The sequence below is a fragment of the Oryzias latipes genome (genome assembly GCF_053564925.1).
Source record: "Oryzias latipes strain Hd-rR chromosome 1 unlocalized genomic scaffold, Olatipes_Hd-rR_3.1 chr1_Y".
NCBI classification, from domain to species: Eukaryota; Metazoa; Chordata; class Actinopteri; order Beloniformes; family Adrianichthyidae; genus Oryzias; species Oryzias latipes.
Window position 1 is genome coordinate 10926414 of NW_027616335.1, and position 17031 is coordinate 10943444.

General features: G+C 40.6%; 1 protein-coding gene across 1 annotated transcript in view; it reads right to left on the reverse strand.

Annotated features, from left to right (window-relative positions):
- pcdh7a (protocadherin 7a) overlaps nt 1-3440 on the reverse strand; it is a 51679-nt gene extending 48239 nt beyond the window's left edge. Inside the window, exons 1-2 of the mRNA XM_011474683.4 lie at nt 2988-3440; nt 899-2846 (exon numbers count right to left, since the gene is read on the reverse strand). Coding sequence (XP_011472985.3) covers nt 899-2319 — 1421 coding nt within the window. The 5' untranslated portion in view covers nt 2320-2846; nt 2988-3440. The remainder of the gene's footprint in view (nt 1-898; nt 2847-2987) is intronic.
- Nucleotides 3441-17031: the final 13591 nt, after the last annotated feature.

A 17031-nucleotide genomic window follows, 5' to 3' on the forward strand; every position in this document is an offset into this window, starting at 1 on the left:
CAGATTAAAAAAGACAAAAAGAAAAGACTTTTCATGTTAATGTAATGCAAATGTTATTAAACTTTAAAACGGGTAAAGCGAGGAGTTCCCTTCCAATTAAAAAGGAATTAATCTTTTAACATAAATTACCTTGTGCTAAATATAGACTCAAAGATCTTCACACATGTCTGCAGTGATCCTGGGAGTGACACTAAAAGGCCAAAAAGCTGCAACTGTAACATTTTAATCAAATTAACTTATTGATTTTCCAAAGCCCCCTTCTGATTATTGCTTCTATGAGTTTCTTAGACAGGGAAAGCCCTAAATTCAATAAAACAGCTAACAACATTGTGCAGGTCACACAGGAGGTGATGGCAATAATATCCCTAAAAGGGCCTTGACTCGCCACCCGACTTTCTCTGCTCAATAGCCTCTGGCAATTCTCTTATGAGTGACTGAAGAGTACTGACATTTGGAGCGTGTGCTGCTAAAATTATAACCAAAGGGTAAAACTATCCACTTGAAAGAATATTTACTCAAAAGGTTTAAAGTTTCTATGACTACCCCAAGACTCTGCAGTCTCAGTGGATAAATATTCTTGCTTCAAGAGTCAAAATATCAACTTTTAAGAAGGGACAAGTGAGGTTTTTTGATTTATGCATTTAATAAGAAATAAAACTGTGATGAACTGTCAGTCCAATGTCTAAATAGCTTCGAAGTAGTGTTTCAGGGTCACAAACATTTTGAAAAAACCTTGAAAAAATACTAAATTTATAGGATGACTGATTTTTGGTTGTTTTTGTTTAAGTACTTGATAGCCTTTTGTTTCCAGCTTTTGTCGATCCAATGCAGATATCTTATTTGTAAATACTAAACATTGTATTGATTAATGTAAATGATTGCTTTTGGTTTGACTTACTTGTCCAAAGCTTCATCAGCAGGCAGGGGTGGGAGGACTGTCTCTCCTGCTGGTTTCAGTGTGAATGGAACATCTCCTACAACTGTGCAAGTCACCGCCCCATTCTCTCCTTGGTCTCGATCCGAAACTTGAACCAGTGCCACAGGTGTGTCCACCAGAACATTCTCTGGGACCAAAGCCGCTCCATCTCGAACGAGGATCCGTCCAATCTTTCTTATATCTACAACTGGGACGTTATCATTTTCATCTCGGACGGACAAAACTACAGTGGTGCGGTCAGTCCGGGGAGGTTGGCCCCGGTCCCTGGCTGTGACTGTGAATCTAAGTTGGGTCACGTCTTCTCTATCAATCCTGTGTAGAACGCTCAACCACCCGGTTGCCTCGTCCAGTCTCAGGAGCCGCCTGACAGATTCAGTGGCGGCTCCAAAGACGTACTCCACCTGCCCGTTGACCCCAATGTCGCGATCTGAAGCTCTGACCTGAAGCACAGGCGTACCTGGAGGGGCATTTTCAGTGATCTCTGCTTCATAAGTAGACCTCTCAAACTGAGGGCCATTGTCATTGACATCAGTGATGGAAACACGGAGCAGAGCTTGGGAGGAACGTGGAGGGTTCCCTCCATCTCTAACCCTGAGTATGAGCTCGTAAGAGTCTTTCTGCTCTCGATCTAGTATGCCCTTCACAATGAGCTGTGGTTGCTTCTCACCATCTGGGATATCTGCCACTTGCAACTCAAACACACTGCTTCTAGCTCCTCCTCCATTATCTCCACTTCTGCCCCTCCGGTCAAGTCCATCCACTCTAGTAATGGGGTTTCCTCCTGCTGTGCGTTTCGCTGCACTCGACCCCGCTCCATTATCCTGGACAAGCTCATATCTGTCAATGCCATTTCGTCCAAAGTCCCTGTCTGTTGCAGTGGGGAGCAGGTAGAGCGTTCCAATTGGGCGATTTTCCTCAACTGAGAGCTGCAGGACAGGTGAGGAGAAGGAAGGTGTGTTGTCGTTGATGTCTGTTATGACAACTCTGCCTTCCAGCAAGTCGACCCAGCTCTGCAGGGGTCCGATGACTGACACTTCAAAGTCCAGGAAACACTCATTTTCATCAAATATCATCTGACACTGGGGGAGCTTCTCCCTGTCGATGCGCCGGGGGCCTGTGGTCAGCTCACCTGTCACATTGTCAATTTTGAAGTACTCTGAGCCGCTCTCCAGGGCAAAGGTGACATCCTCGCTGCCCGTGCCTGCTTTGAGTCCCAGGTCCACCGCCACGTTTCCGATTTTTACATCTGGCGGGCCCTCCTCCGCCACCCGGTACCGGAGAGCTGAGTCGGCAACCGGCAGCTGAGTCAGCAACTGCAGCAACAAGACCACGAGGCGGAGAGCCTGCGCCGCGGAGGAGTGCACTGCACCAAGCCTCTGCATGGCTCCTTCTTCCCCTCACCTCTCCTCACACCTCCAGCTTTCCAGTTGTGGCTTTGTCTGTTATTTATTGTTGTCTTGTGGTCGGAGGTGCCTCACAGCGTGGGTGTTTGATTTATTTCTCTGGATCGCTCTCTGCGGACTGCCGCCTGAGGTCCGGGGAACAGCTTCTGTACTCAGCAGAGCGGGATCCTTCCTTTTCTTTCTTTCTTTCTTTTTTTACTCTCCTCCTACTCTCTCTGTTTCAACTTCTACCAAAAATAATTCTGCAGCCTTTGCTATAGTTCACGCCATAACGACGCAAAGAAATCCATCACGCTGCGGAGGAAAGGAAACGCGTAAAAACTAATTCATGAACCTGTGATTAATCCACGCTACTTTTCATCTTCTCCCCAGAGTGCAATGCTGTCACAGACACGCTCGTTGGTTCACAATGCCATTTGGAAGTTCTTTTTTTATTCCAGTCACATTTGGGACAGCAGCTCTTTTTTTCTCACGTTTTTTCAGTTAGAAACTGCAATGCAGCACCACTACACAAAGAAACGACAGAGGGACAGAGAGAGGGAGAGAAAACACTGCTTAGTTTGTGTGAAACTGAAAAGGAATAGCTCACATCTTCCAAAAAAAGAATGGTTTTCACCAAGACATGATCTAACTGGACCTTTGCTTACCTTTTTACCCTATTATCCAGCTGCGCTTCCCTCTTTTTCCCGCAGTGGAGCAACGTGCCAAGCAGCCAGATTCCTTTACTCAAGTTGTAAGTGGACAGGAGTCTCTTAAAAGCGACTTTGACGTCTTTGTTTTTAGACAGAAGAGGCAAACGATGCCTCAGTTTACAGTCCCGAAGTGTAATCCAGCGCAGTCCGTGCTCGGGATGCTTCTGTTAGTGATGGATCGAGTTGTAGATGCGTCTTTTTTTTTTTGTTGCTTCCCCACCTCCTTTAAGAGTCCCGCATTCACTCTCATTCCAGCGCCTCCTCCTGTTCCTCCTTCTCTTTTCTTTTCTTTTCGCCTCTCTTCTCACCTGCGCTGTTCGGGACGGCTGCTACCTCCAGTCTCCAGCGATGCTGCAGTAGTCTCTCTCCCTCCTCTTCTCTTTCTCTGTCTCCCTCCCTCCCTCCTCCCTTTACTGCAACATTTTCCCCGGCCACGTAAGTCGATCGCTGAGCTGTAACAGGAGAGGCAGTAGAGGCGGTGTTGGGTCGCCGTGCGCGCGTGGATGTCGGTTAACTGCCCCCCCCCCCCCCCCACACATACACACACACACACACACCTCCTCTCCTGTCATATATAGAAAGATTAAATGTCTTTGCTGTACCGGCTGCATGACAGCTCCTGTTGAAAAGGAAAACAATATTCATAGAAAGGACAAAGAGACGCATGGAGGAAAGTGTGGCTCTGATGGCAGCATAGTAGCTTTTCTGCTGGTGCAGCTGTTTTGTCGGGACACGTGGAGGTGGAATTATTCTTTAAAAGCAGCACAATTTGTCTGTTCAAGACGTTTTATTAAAAAAAAGACCAGAGCAAAAAAACCCTCACATTTAAAACAGTTTTAAGTAAAAATCTTTTAACTCAAGCGTAAAATCCACCTTTCCTTTTTTCTTTTTTTTTAGATTTTCCATTCAGTTTCACACATGTTTATGTTCCAGTCAGCAAAAGTAATCAGCACCTTAATGCTGAGCTGGATCCTCCGCGCTCTGACCTGCTCAGCGAGGAGCGCAATGCAGCATCGCTCTGCTTTCCTTCAGCAAACCCGCGTTTTCCACGCGCCACCAAAACCTCCGCATATCTAATTTTCACGCAAGTCATGTCCTCCTTTTGAACAGCCAGCCAGACAAGAAAGCAGGGAGACCCCCCCCCCCCCAACTGCACACCCAACATAATGTTATTGACGGAAAGCGCTCTGTGCGCCCATTAGTGAACAGTTTATGGCTGGAGGAGAGTAAACAAGGACTGACAAACTGCAAGAAAGAGGTCAGATTTTGTGTGTGTGTGTTTCTCCCCTCTCCACGTGAAGCTTTCCGTGGTTCTCCACCTCCGTTTCTTTTGGGCTCACAGAGAGAAGCGCAGCTGAGAATATGTTGCTGTGCCAAAGTGGCCACTTAAGATTTCAGAGGCAGCTTTTGCGCGCGTCCGCACGGGGCGCACACACGCCCTCTGTTGTTTAACCCGAGGGGGCTTTTATTTCCCTCCAAATCGTCTACAGAAATTCCACCTGAGCTTGCTTTCAAGGAAAGAAAAGTGATTTGCTGAAAAAGGGGACAAATTTTCAACAAGCCAGACAGTGCATTTTTCTTATTGTTTGTAGAGAAAGACTTAATCAGACTTAATCAAAAGTTAAATGTGATTTTGGCAATAAACGTTATAGAACATTGTCCAAAGGTTGGATAAATAAACTTCCTTACTTGAATTTCATAAATCTAACTTGTAACTTCCCATATTGTCAGTCTTATAAATTTATAGCAATCAGTGGGAAAGGTAAACATTTTGTGTTTTGTTCTGTTTTAGTACTTTATCAGAAATTGTTTTTTCTGGTCCTGGTGGTTTCTTCGTCCTCATTTATAAACATTGACTGTTACTATAAATTCATTTTCTAAAAATCAGCTTCATGCACTCCACCCCAAACCGGGGCGCTTTCAAGCTCTTATACTGACTTCAAATCATCGAGGCTTTTGATTCAGCAGAGCAATCTTCTATAGTTCCTGCAAACGTTGATCAGTGGACAGGATTTGCTTTTCAGGATTCACAAACATATCATGGTGCAGTAGTAGAGTGGTCATCCTCTGAAAGGAAGATCTCAGGTTTGGTTCCTGCTTTGCCCGCCCATATTTTGAAGTGTCGTTGGGCAAGACAATGAACCCCACATTGCTCCTTGTGGTTAGAGGTTGGCGCCAGTGATAGGGAGCAGAGCCGCCATCAGTGTGTGAATGTGGGTGAGTTAATGGGACTGTGACTGTAAAGTACTTTGGGCCTTTGAGGAAGGTAGAAAAGTGCTATACAAGTATTTGCCATTTACCATACAAACTCTTAAGTATGTGGGTTCTTCTACATCATCTTTGAATATATATCAGTGTTGAGATGTTCCTCTATACAGCATTAAATGCCATCTAAAACTTTTAATTCTTACAGAATCAGTTAATAGTTCGTATGGAATCTAAACTGCAGTTTTATGCGGCGTTCTATACCAAACTCGGTTTGCTCATCAAATTCACGTTGGATGCCTTTCTTCCAACGTGCGTCACATTTGCTGTTGGACACTTGTCCAAAAGTGTGGTCATAAAATCTACGCTCCAGACTCGTGTGGGAGGATCTACCTTGAAAAGTTTTAGCCTCATCATTACATGTAAGGATTGTGTGTATGTCTCATTTAAATTGCATGGAAGACACAGATGACGTAGAGAGATCAGATTTATTTATTATGGAGAGTGTTACAAAAGCATCAGTAAGCACCATCTACTGCAGGAGCTGTGGATATATGACGGCCGCTTTCAGCTGTACTTCCGTCTCTCTGTGACCTAGTTTGATGACTTGCTGTCCCTGATTGATGCGACATATCTTCTTTAGGCAAAAGTCCAATTTTGAACTCTCGACATGTCAGGCCGCCCATCACACACTGATGACAGGCTGCCTGACGCTTATATTGCACTGCAGGACCCCTGATTGTGTCTGTACATTGACTTAACATTGAAACTGGACGCCCCTGACGGGCAAATCGCATTCAGTGTGAATAAAGTGAAAGGAACATTTTTTTTCTTTTGATTGCCACAATGGCGTAGAAGTATGTGGCCCACAGGGAGTAACCTTAAAACAATCATCTCAAACTCCTGAAACCACAACTGTGACAATAGCATATAGTTATTGGAGAAAAGTCAATAAAAAGCCAAGATGGGAGAACAGAGCGTTCTTCCTGCAAAGTGTTGGTCTTTAAGGCAATCTCCTGCTCATTTATCATCTACTGATGCCCATGAAGCTACCGTATACGTTTTCAGTGATATTTTGATTATAGAAGTGGTCTGTGAGGTAAGGATTTCAACACTAAAGCTTGTGAAAAGAAATGCTGCTCAATGCCTGCAGCAGCAGATCTTTTTTGTTTGTTTCATGTTTGATTGTCTTAGTCTCCTTGTTTTACTCATCCTCTTCATTTTACCTGATGTTAATTGGTCACACCTGGTGTCGGTTTCTTATCAGAACAGCTGCTTTCTGGTTATTGATTATCCCTTCAGTGGCTCCGAGGTTTCAGTTGCTCCCTGCCAGATCACTGCTGTTGCAACCTGTTAAGTTTCTGCTCTTCTTGTGTCTGTTTCTGTCTGGTTTCTGTTTTCCTCTTCCTTATCTTTATTCACAAGCCCTATGGATGGTTGTGCCATCTGGTGAATTTCAGAACTGCTTTTTGGATCCTTGTTTAACCTGGACCCCTTTGGTATGATTTTGTTTCTTAACTGTGTCCTTCTTCCAGCACCCCCTGTTCTATATCACTCGTTCTAGCTTGTTGGGTTTAGGGGACATCTGGGATCTGTCCCTTTGAGGGAGGCCCCATGGTGTTAGGTTCTCTTTAACAGCTCCTTTTCTTTAATTTTTGTCTCCTGACGTGTCACTTTTTGTGTTATTTCTGTTGTATTTTTTAATTAATCATGTTTAAGTATAGTAGTTACATCTTCTTTGTTTTATATGTATTTTTTGATATGTTTGGCTTGTTGTTTCGTGCATTTAAAAATCCACTTGAATGACATATCTAAAGAAAATTAAGCTTAAAATAGCATTAGAGTATTTTGTCAAATTGTTATAAATCAAGAACAGATGAAAAATGCAGTTGGGAAAAAGAGCCTATTTGCGATGTAGAAAGTACATACAATTCCATGGGTTTGTTTCAGTGGTTTACAAGAATTTTTTTTTTTTTAATTTGTGAAAGAAAATAAGAAAATACAGCACACAATCATTTTTGAGCCCTACAGAAATAAACACACTTGCAAAGTTTTACAAAAAGGGAACAAAAACAATTTAGTGCATATCGAAGCTAAAACATAAATGCTCTGAATAACTGTCTCTGCTGTGTTCAGATCAGTTCACTTTCACTTCAACTCATTCTGTTATTTTAAGACACATTTGACCCAATAAAAACTCATCCAGTAAAAATCTGTTGGCCTGAGTGTACAGTTATATCCAACCCATTAAGATGTAATTAAGCATGAATCCTCTTTCATCAGCAAATGAACTGCAGTTTTAATTTGCATATTGAATTAAGAGCGAGGTGTGTTCTGAGTGTGTGTGTGTGTGTATGTGCACACTGTGCCTGTGAGAGGTCTCGTTAAAGACAGGATGTTCTTTAAAGAAACTCTGGCAGGACTGACATCCTGTGTAGCTCAAAGGCATAATCTATCGCTTAGGCTACAACGAAAGCAAAAGGCAGCTATACATGTGGAATGATTCATTGTGAATGTACAGAACAACACAACTGTGATTATATGAACTGTACTTGGAGAGATACTGGTGGGATGTAAATAAAGAAAAGTATTAGTCCCTAGAGACCCGTCTGTGCACTATTTTCCTAAGTTTGTTGCATTTCTAGTATTTACCAAATCCCTGATTTCCCTTAAATGTGCCTACCTTTACTGAACAAGCATTTGTTTAGATGAGAAATATTAACTCATAACTGATTATTGTATATTTTGGTAAAGGTACAGATATATCTAAAATTTAACCCAGGCTAAGTGTTGTAACACTAATTGCTTTGTGTATTTGTAACACATTTAGATGTTTATGTGGTAATGCTTCTCATCATTACTGTCCTCTCCATGGAAAACGGCAAATAGCAGCTGAGGCTTCGATGATATAAGTTAGTCATTGTGACCTTAAAGGTCAGGAAGACCTGGGGGAGTCTTGTGCTGAGTCACATGAATTATATCAGAGGAAGCCTACAAGACGTCCCACAGTACACCTCCTACACAAAGAGGTAGTCATAAGCCCGGGGCTGTCTGGATTATTCCGCCTGCTGGTGGACTTCAGATGAGCATTAACTGATTTGATCCGTGGCCTGATTCACACTGGAATTTACCAAATTACAGCACCTCCCTCCATTGTTTACCAGATCAGCAGCTTGCTGATTAATACGAATGAGCGAATGAAGCTGCAGAGTGGTCTTTTCTCCCTGTGAGGTATGCTTTCCCCATTGATTGGCAGAACTAAAAGGAATAGTCTAAAGCAGGGGTGCCCACACTTTTGGAATCTTGAACACAAGCAAGAACAAAAACCTCTAGGTGTTTTTTCATTTTACAGTACGGTACTTACTGGATATTTATCTGGCGGCTTGATGGCTCACTTGGCTGGGTGTAGGACTGCCGCACAGGAAACCTGGGGTTCCCAATGAGCTAAAAGGATTTATAATTTGTGGGTCCTAAGGCAAGACCCTTCTCTGTGGTGCCTGAGTCTTCCCATGCCTTGTATCAGGAAGGGTATCTGGCGTACAAACTCTCTGCCTGTGCAAATTCGTGAAAGGATGTGTGTAGGAGGTGTACTGTAGGACGTCTTGTAGCCCTCTTCTGATATAGTCCATGTGACTCAGCACAACTTACAGCTTATTCATATGCCACCTACGAAGTAGTTGTATTGTAGTTACTAGTTACCTACTGGGTTTTTACATTGTACTTACTTAGGCATTTAAGCGATGCTCACGTTGTTCCTACGTACTACTTACATAGTACCTACTGAAGTTTTACGAGGTATGTGAATATTAAGCTAATGTCTCTTGGTGGCTGGTATTTATGTAGTGCATTTGTGGTCGTTATTACATGGTTCATGGTACTTGCCGTGTGTAAGAAGACAGTAGGTGCACAGTACTGTACTGTAAAAGGAAGGTAACATGCTTTGTGTTTCTGTAAATCACAGTGCAAACTAAAACTTTGTGACCTAAAAGTATATATTCACGAGTGTCCTTATCACCAATTCTCGTGGAAGGGGGGGGTTGTCTGCAGGCACTTTGACTTCCTTCCGCAGTCCAAAAACATCCAAATGTAAATTGGTGACTGTGTTTGCTTGTATGGCCCTGCAACAGACTGCCGACCTGTCCAGGGTGTTCCCCACATTTGCCCAACAGTAGCTGGGATAAATGTCTAATAAAACTGGCCAAGTTAAATGTTTTTTTCTTAATGTTAATCATGTTTCCTATATGATTACATTTGTAACAAAACCCTTTAATAATTAGAGAAATTCTCATAATGAGAAAGGTTTAATGTTTTTTTACGAGTCTGTGTGATTAGAGTGCTAACGTTCTGCTACATATGTGCATTGTAAGGTACTTTCTGTGTAGGTGAACATTATTGATTTAGTACTAAATGATTGGGTTTAGCAGAGCATAGCTTAATCTGTCTCAAAAACATTTTTCTCAAAAAAATTGGCATTCATAAAAGTAAAATAATAAAAAGCACTAAATGGCTGCTGCAAACTTTGGTTTTAAATACTTAAAATTAAAATTTCACTGCATCAATTCTATTCCTGTTGTGTGTAATGAGTGCAGAGTTCACAGCATCCATACAGGACTTCCTGAAGTCTCTGCCCTCATCTGTACAATGAGCGTGACAGGCAAGCGGATTTGTAAAGCTAAATGACCACATAAGCCATTTTGGAATGCAAGCTCTTGCAGGACCCAGATTGTCTCTAGTGCTCAAAGAGAATGGGATGAGAACAAGGATTTATCAACCCTGCATGACCTTCATTTTCTTTATTGCAGTAAAACGTCTAATAAACCAGCCCCTTCAGCACCAATGTGGGACTAAAACAGCAACAACCAAACCATCGTCTGAATTCCAGCGTGGATTGGTCTGAATGGGTTGTCATCAATCTACAATTATTTGAAGTCACACGTCTTTTGCATTATCAAAGATATACAATTATTGGGCACATCAATCATTTTAGTGCAAACTTCAACGATTTCCGTAACCTAAAACTATTATAGTGAATCTCTCTTGCCTCTCAATAGTTTGACTATAACTGACAGGTTGAAATGGTTGATGCACTCCCTTACATTATTTTTAGCCTTTGAATAACCAATTTTTACCAAAGCAATGTAGAGGAGCAGCAGCTCTACTCTGAGCTCTTTTCAGGCGATCAAGCTTCTCACCCAATCCCTAAGGGAGTGCAGCCACCCTGCTGAGGAAGTTCATTTTGGCCACTTTGACCATGACCAAGTGCTCATGACCATAGGCAAGTATTGGAGTGAAGATCGACCTGTAAATTAAGAGCTTTGCTTTCTGACTCACCTCTTTTCACCACAACAGGTCGGCACAGCAATCACATAACAGCGAACGCCCTGCCTGTCAATCTTACGTAATTCTGTCGATTCTCAACAGATTTAGTAAAAACAGAAAATACTAAAAGCCTAAAATGGAGTGAGTACTTTTCTAAAACACATGATAGTATTTACACCTTTCACACTTTACTGTCACTTTGATATAAATCTTTCATTAAGATTAATCCACAAAACCAAGCCAATGTTTGCATACGTTTTGTGGCTGTTATATTTTTGACACCTTGCTCTCTAAATAACTGAACAATGTTGCTCAATAGCCGTTTAGTTAAATCTTTAGGTTTGTTAAACTTTGGCGTGACTGTTGTTTTGCTCAGAAAGCATGCACTCATTACTTGACTCTGGGGTCAATCCTTTAGCTTTTTTTTGACGAGAAAATCAGTTTAAATAACACTTAGATAAATCATTCCATTAATTTTTATAACCTTGTTGATCCTTTGTTGATTTGGTTTTAATCCAAGTAATGAATTAAAAATGTTTGTTAAACCTACTTGAACAGTCACTGATCAGTCAAAACAAAAAAGAGCTTTTCAATGTTAGTAAAAATAAAGTAGATTCATATTATTCCTGTTGTATATTTCTGTTGTCAATGTGTTATTACTCTTTAGATCCAGGTCTAACATTTGAGAAAAATTAGACCATGTTGGTGCCACTGATTTACTTTGTCACCTTCTGGTTGTTGAAGAAAAAAAAATGCAGTAAATAATTCGAAAGGCCAGTGGTCTACTTTGATGAGAACATATTTGATCAGAACTTTAAACCAGATTGAACAAAAAAAAAAGCTCAATTTTAAATTACTTGGATTTGAATTGGATATTAAAGGTCTGAATTATTCAAGATTGTAAAGGATGAAGCTTAATTGCTTATTGAATATTTGAGATTTTGTGATTGTTGCTGGCATTTAAATGTGAATTAGTTTTTTTCTAAATCTGGTTTTGTCAATAGTTATTAAAAGTTTTCAAACAAGAGCTGGTTTGAAATTACAATTATGGTAGATGAAAAGTTGGTCACTTTAAACAAAATATGCAGTGGGACAAAAAAAAGTGTTTGGCAGTCTCCAAAGTGTAATCCAGTTTAAAAAGTTAACAGAGGACTGTAATGTTAATCATAGATGCACTTCAACTGTGAGAGATACAAAAGAATATCCAGGAAATTGTAGTAGGTTTAGGGGATGTCATCTGGACTTGGTTTTAAAGTTGGAAGACGTTTCACCTCTTATCCAAGAGGCTTTGTCAATTCTGAAATAGCTGGTCTAAGAGCTGGCTTGAAATTACAACTATGGTAGATGGGGTTGGGGAGTCAGTTGGAGAGTTGGGGAGTTAGTGACTCCCCAACCCCATCTACCAGCTGAGGACAAAGGACTATTAACGACCCGAAACCACGTAGGCTAAGTGGACAACACCTCCAGTTTCAGGTCTGACTCCTCCCCCATGAGCACATATACCAGCTCTTAGACCAGCTATTTCAGAATTGACAAAGCCTCTTGGATAAGAGGTGAAACGTCTTCCAACTTTAAAACCAAGTCCAGATGACATCCCCTAAACCTACTACAATGGAACCAACCTGGATGAATGAGCGTCTTCATAGACAAATATCCAGGAAATCAAATTATTTAAAGAATTTATATTTTTGTGCAGTGTTTGGTAAAAAACAAAAGTTCACCTTAATAGTTTGTAATCTAACCTTGGCAGGCAATGACAAAGGTCAATTGTTTTCTACAGATTTTCACAAACTACAGCTGGTATTTTGGCCCATTCTTTCATGCAGATCTTCTTAAGAGCTGATGTTTTTAGGCTAATGCCAAGGATAACAGACATTCAACTCTGTCTACAGATTCTCTATTAAGCTATGTACACAGCGGGTATGTGATGCATGTTCAAGAACGTGCTCAATGGGCATTGTTAAACACACTTTTAGATGATACAAGCGCATGTACTCACAGAGGCTTGGTGCGATATCTTCAAGTGGTGCAAATCTTGTGAATTTTGCTCCAGGCTTTTTATTTTATGGTTCTATTCCGATGTATGAAAGACTTGCTATATATTTCCAGCCGGGCACAAACCACAAATATTAATTTCTCCCCCATGATGAATTTTGAAGCAGTCGGCACTTCCATGTTTTGGAAAAGAAGGCTACCCATGTGACATTACCAAATCCAAGTCCCTGATTGGTCAAAGTGCAACTGGTTTAACTTTGTGTGTTCTATGGATATGCGTTCTGTACATAGAGCCCAAAATCTGACTTAAAAACTTGTGTAGCAGCGCATGAATGCGAGAGTTTTGAACGTGGAAGCCCGAACTTTGCCTATATAAGTGTTTTCACAGACTTTTCCTTGGCAGAGATTGCTTGGGCACATGTTTCCGAGCCCAGTGTGATTATAACATTAGATTGAAGTCCATAGACTGGCTAGACCACTTGAGAATCTTGAATTCTTTTTTACATCGCTGCCAGCTGCCAGTCTTTGGGTTTATTGTCATGGTAGAAGATCCAGCCATGTTTTATCCCCAATGCTCTTGTTGATGAAAAGGTGTTTTTGTTCAAAATCCTACCATACTTGGCCCAATTCATCCTTTCCATAAAATGGATTAGTCATCTTGTCCCCTTTGTTAATAGACACCCACAAAGCACCATGTTTCCAACACTATGCTTTATTATGGGTGTGGTGTTGTGACTCCGTTTCACACACTTCAAATGAGGAAACCACTGTTGTACACTTTTTGTGTTTTATTTGCACAGTCTGTTTTTTGGAGCATAGCAAGAGCATGAGCATCACACCACCTGCTTGGTCACATTAAGTATTAGTAATGCACTGGTATTGTAAATAGTCTTACAACATTACAAAACACATTTGGTTTATTTTATCCAATATATCAAAACCAGGTCAAGTAATATATTCATTGCTTCCATTCTTGCTCACAGTTGCACATCTAATTAATACAGGCTTCACACAGCATCAAAACCTGTCCAAATCCTATGTTAGCTTAGCCACCTTGTGCAATTAGTGTCATTCTTGCTAACAAACAATTACAAGAATAAATGGCAAATGTTCTTATTCAATTTGTTGGTCAAAACACTCAAAGCACTTACACCTGATGGTGACATTCCTATCAGGTGATTGAAGCACAGAGGTCCAGGCAGTGTACAGTAGTGTACTGGAACTGTTACAATACTACAAACGTCACTGAAGTTTTCCCAACCTTGTGGCAAGACCAATGAACTACACCCTTACTAGTCTGGCTGTGCCTTTTGTTCTCTGTACAGCGAGTTTAAATAAACAGGATTGATAGTGCCTGTTTACTTGCACCCAAACAGAGGAACATTTCAATCAACAAACAAAATATTTCCTTTGTTTTTCATTATTCTCAAATCAGCATTCTTCCATTTCCAAACATGGCCAGTCAAGTTTATACCATGACTTCAATTTATGTCTCATCTGACCACATGACATTCATCCAATCTTCCTCTGGATCATCCAGATGGTCTCTGGCAAACATCAAACAGGCCTGGACATGTACTTGCTTAAGCAGGTGGAAACTTTTTAGCAATGCAGGATTAAAATCTATAATGAGATACTTACTTTGTTCTCAGTTCATTTCAGGTCTTTGACCAGTTCTGGGCTGTGTCCTCGCTGTTCTCAAAATATTTTGTACCCCACTCCAGGTGAGGTCTTACATGGAGCCCCAGGGGGAGGGAGATTGTCATTGTATTTCTTCAATTTTCTAATAAATGCAGTTGATCTCGTCTCACCAAGCTACTGCTGATTTGTCTTGTTCAGGTCTACAATCTTGTCAATGTGGTGTCTTTTGACAGCTCTTTGGTCTTGGTTGTGGTGGAGAGGTTGCAGACTGACTGCTTAAGGGTGTGGACAGGGGTCTTTTGTACACAAGGACAATATTTTGCTGGTTTTCATTAAAACACTTTTCTGCATAAATAGGAATATATATTATTTAAAAATTGAAATAATGTGATTTCCTGGATTACTTTGTCTCAATTCTGTCTCTTAATTTGAAGTGCTCCCATGATGAATATTGCAGACCTCTCTCGTCTTTCAGGCGGGGAACTTTCAGAATCATTGCCCGCCTTAAACCTTTTTGATCAACTGCATGCCTATGGGAAAGAAATTTCAGCAAAATTTAAGATGATGGTACAATTCTGAGTTTAAGGTTTTGTTAAGAGGCAAAAATTATGTTTTTCCCTCACTATATATATATATACAGTGATCCCTTGCTATATCACGGTTTACTTTTCACGGTTTCGCTACTTCACGGATTTGGATTGTGCATTGTGTTCTGCATTCTGATTGGCTAAAAAGTCACTCAGCGAGTAGCTCAAGAATGGGACCCTTTGATGAGCCGTTCATTACAGTTCTCCAACATAATCGATGGGGGCATGTCGGTGTATAAGGATCTTATAGCAAAGAAGAAAAAAGAGCGACAACAACTGCCTATCACTATGTTCCTCTCCCGAACAAACACACCTGCAGCTGCACCGCGGGGTTCAAAAGGAAAAAACGCTGCAGAGGATGCAGCGGCTCAGTATAACGAGCAGTGAAAAAGAAGACCGGAGTCACTATCTGTCCCACTGTACTTTTTTATTTTTTTCATAATCATTTTAAATTTTCTTCCGTTTAATCCACTCGGGTCGCGGTGGGCGGGGCTAATCTCCGCAATTTAAAGCCTTCTGTTCTTATCGATGATTAAAATTATTATTTGACAGCACACTACAGAAGTTATTTGTTGAAAAAACGTTTCTAAAGTACTTTTATTTGTTAAAAAAACAATTGATTTAGCCTGTTAAATGGTTTGTTCTTTCTTTTCAATGTATAATAGTGTATTTCATTGTATAATAATTGTAAAAAAAATAAAGGTTTCTACTTCACGGGTTTTGCTTATCACGGGTTCTATTTGGAACGTAACCCCCGCGATAATCAAGGGATCACTGTATATATAAAGACAGACATCTTAGTGAAAACCTGGTTTCTTACCTTCTATAACTGATTGCTCCAGACTAAGAACCTGAAACAGGAAAACGGCTAAATCAGGAGTAAAGTTAAACAAAGCAGCAAGGGCCATGTCCAGCATATTGTCTGTGATAGACACAAAGACACAGTGATAGAAGAATTGGGGACAGATGAGGTGCCATAAAATAAAAAAAAATGACAGACAGGACAGGCAGATTTGCCATATTCAGAGAATAAGATGAATTCTAAGCAGACATAATGGTCAAATACAACTCAGATCCTGGGCAGGGAAATTGGTTTACCCCAATTTTTGCGTCAGTAGCAGGAAAGTGCAAATGGAAATACGAGCTGTGTTGTAGCTAAAGTAGGAGTGAACGCAAACAATGCATCAATCCTTTTAATCTAAACTATGGTGGAAAAATATGGATATCAGGACATCCCAACAATAGATCATGTAAACATTTATGTTTTTGTTCAATTGAAGCAATGCTTTTATCATAAGCAAGAAAGTACAATTTTCTTCTAAGGATCCCTACCAGAAAGTACCAAATATTGCAGTTCCTTAAATGACCAGTGGAGGAAAGTTTTGGAAGGGAGCAATTTCCTTAATGGTTTGATCACGTATCACAAAATCCCGTTGACCTAAATGCAAGTTTTTCAACAAATTTGGCAGGTGGCCGCACAGCGACATTTGTAATCGTGAGACAGCAGTCGCATTTTTACAGGCAGGGGAGGTTTTAAGAAAAAGTTAAAATTTTACGAGATCGAGGGCCCTGAACCAAGCCATGCCGTGTGACTGCCAGTTTTTTCACCTCCTTCAAGCTGTTCTAGTTGAGACAGCCCCGAGCTATGAGAAGTAAAAGTAAAGGAACAGTAGAAAAGTTAAGTGTTTTTCTTCAGTTGATTGGAAAGTTGGAACCTCTCAAGTCTGGTACAAAGAGGTCAAAAGAAGACTTGACAAAAGGTAATTAATAATGCATTCAGCTCATTGACCAAGTCAAAAGTAAGAAAAAGGATGTAAGGAAAAACAAAAAATGTATTTATTTTAGGCATATTAAAACCTAAGGTGTCTGTTGTTTGGATGTGTGGACATGAGTGTATATGCAGGGGTTCTGTAGGTCAATGTTTCAACCAAAGAAATGGAAAGTTCAAACAGGCAGTTTCCATAACTGTGAAAAAATGGCAACTTACTTTTCTTTCTCACCTCACAATATCAGGCATGACTTGCTCTGAAAATTCATGTGCATGAGGTTGGAACTTTTGCATTGCACAGTCCCTCTTTATGAATACCAATTTGTATGGCAGAGTTTCTGACCAAACACATTTAGGTACAAAATACAGGTGGTGTGTAAAAACAGAATCATATATTAATAACTTATTGTTAATTGTTTTTTACATTTTGCAAAAAGACTAAGCCTCTTACTAAATTGGTATATATTTTTAGTGGCAATGTGTT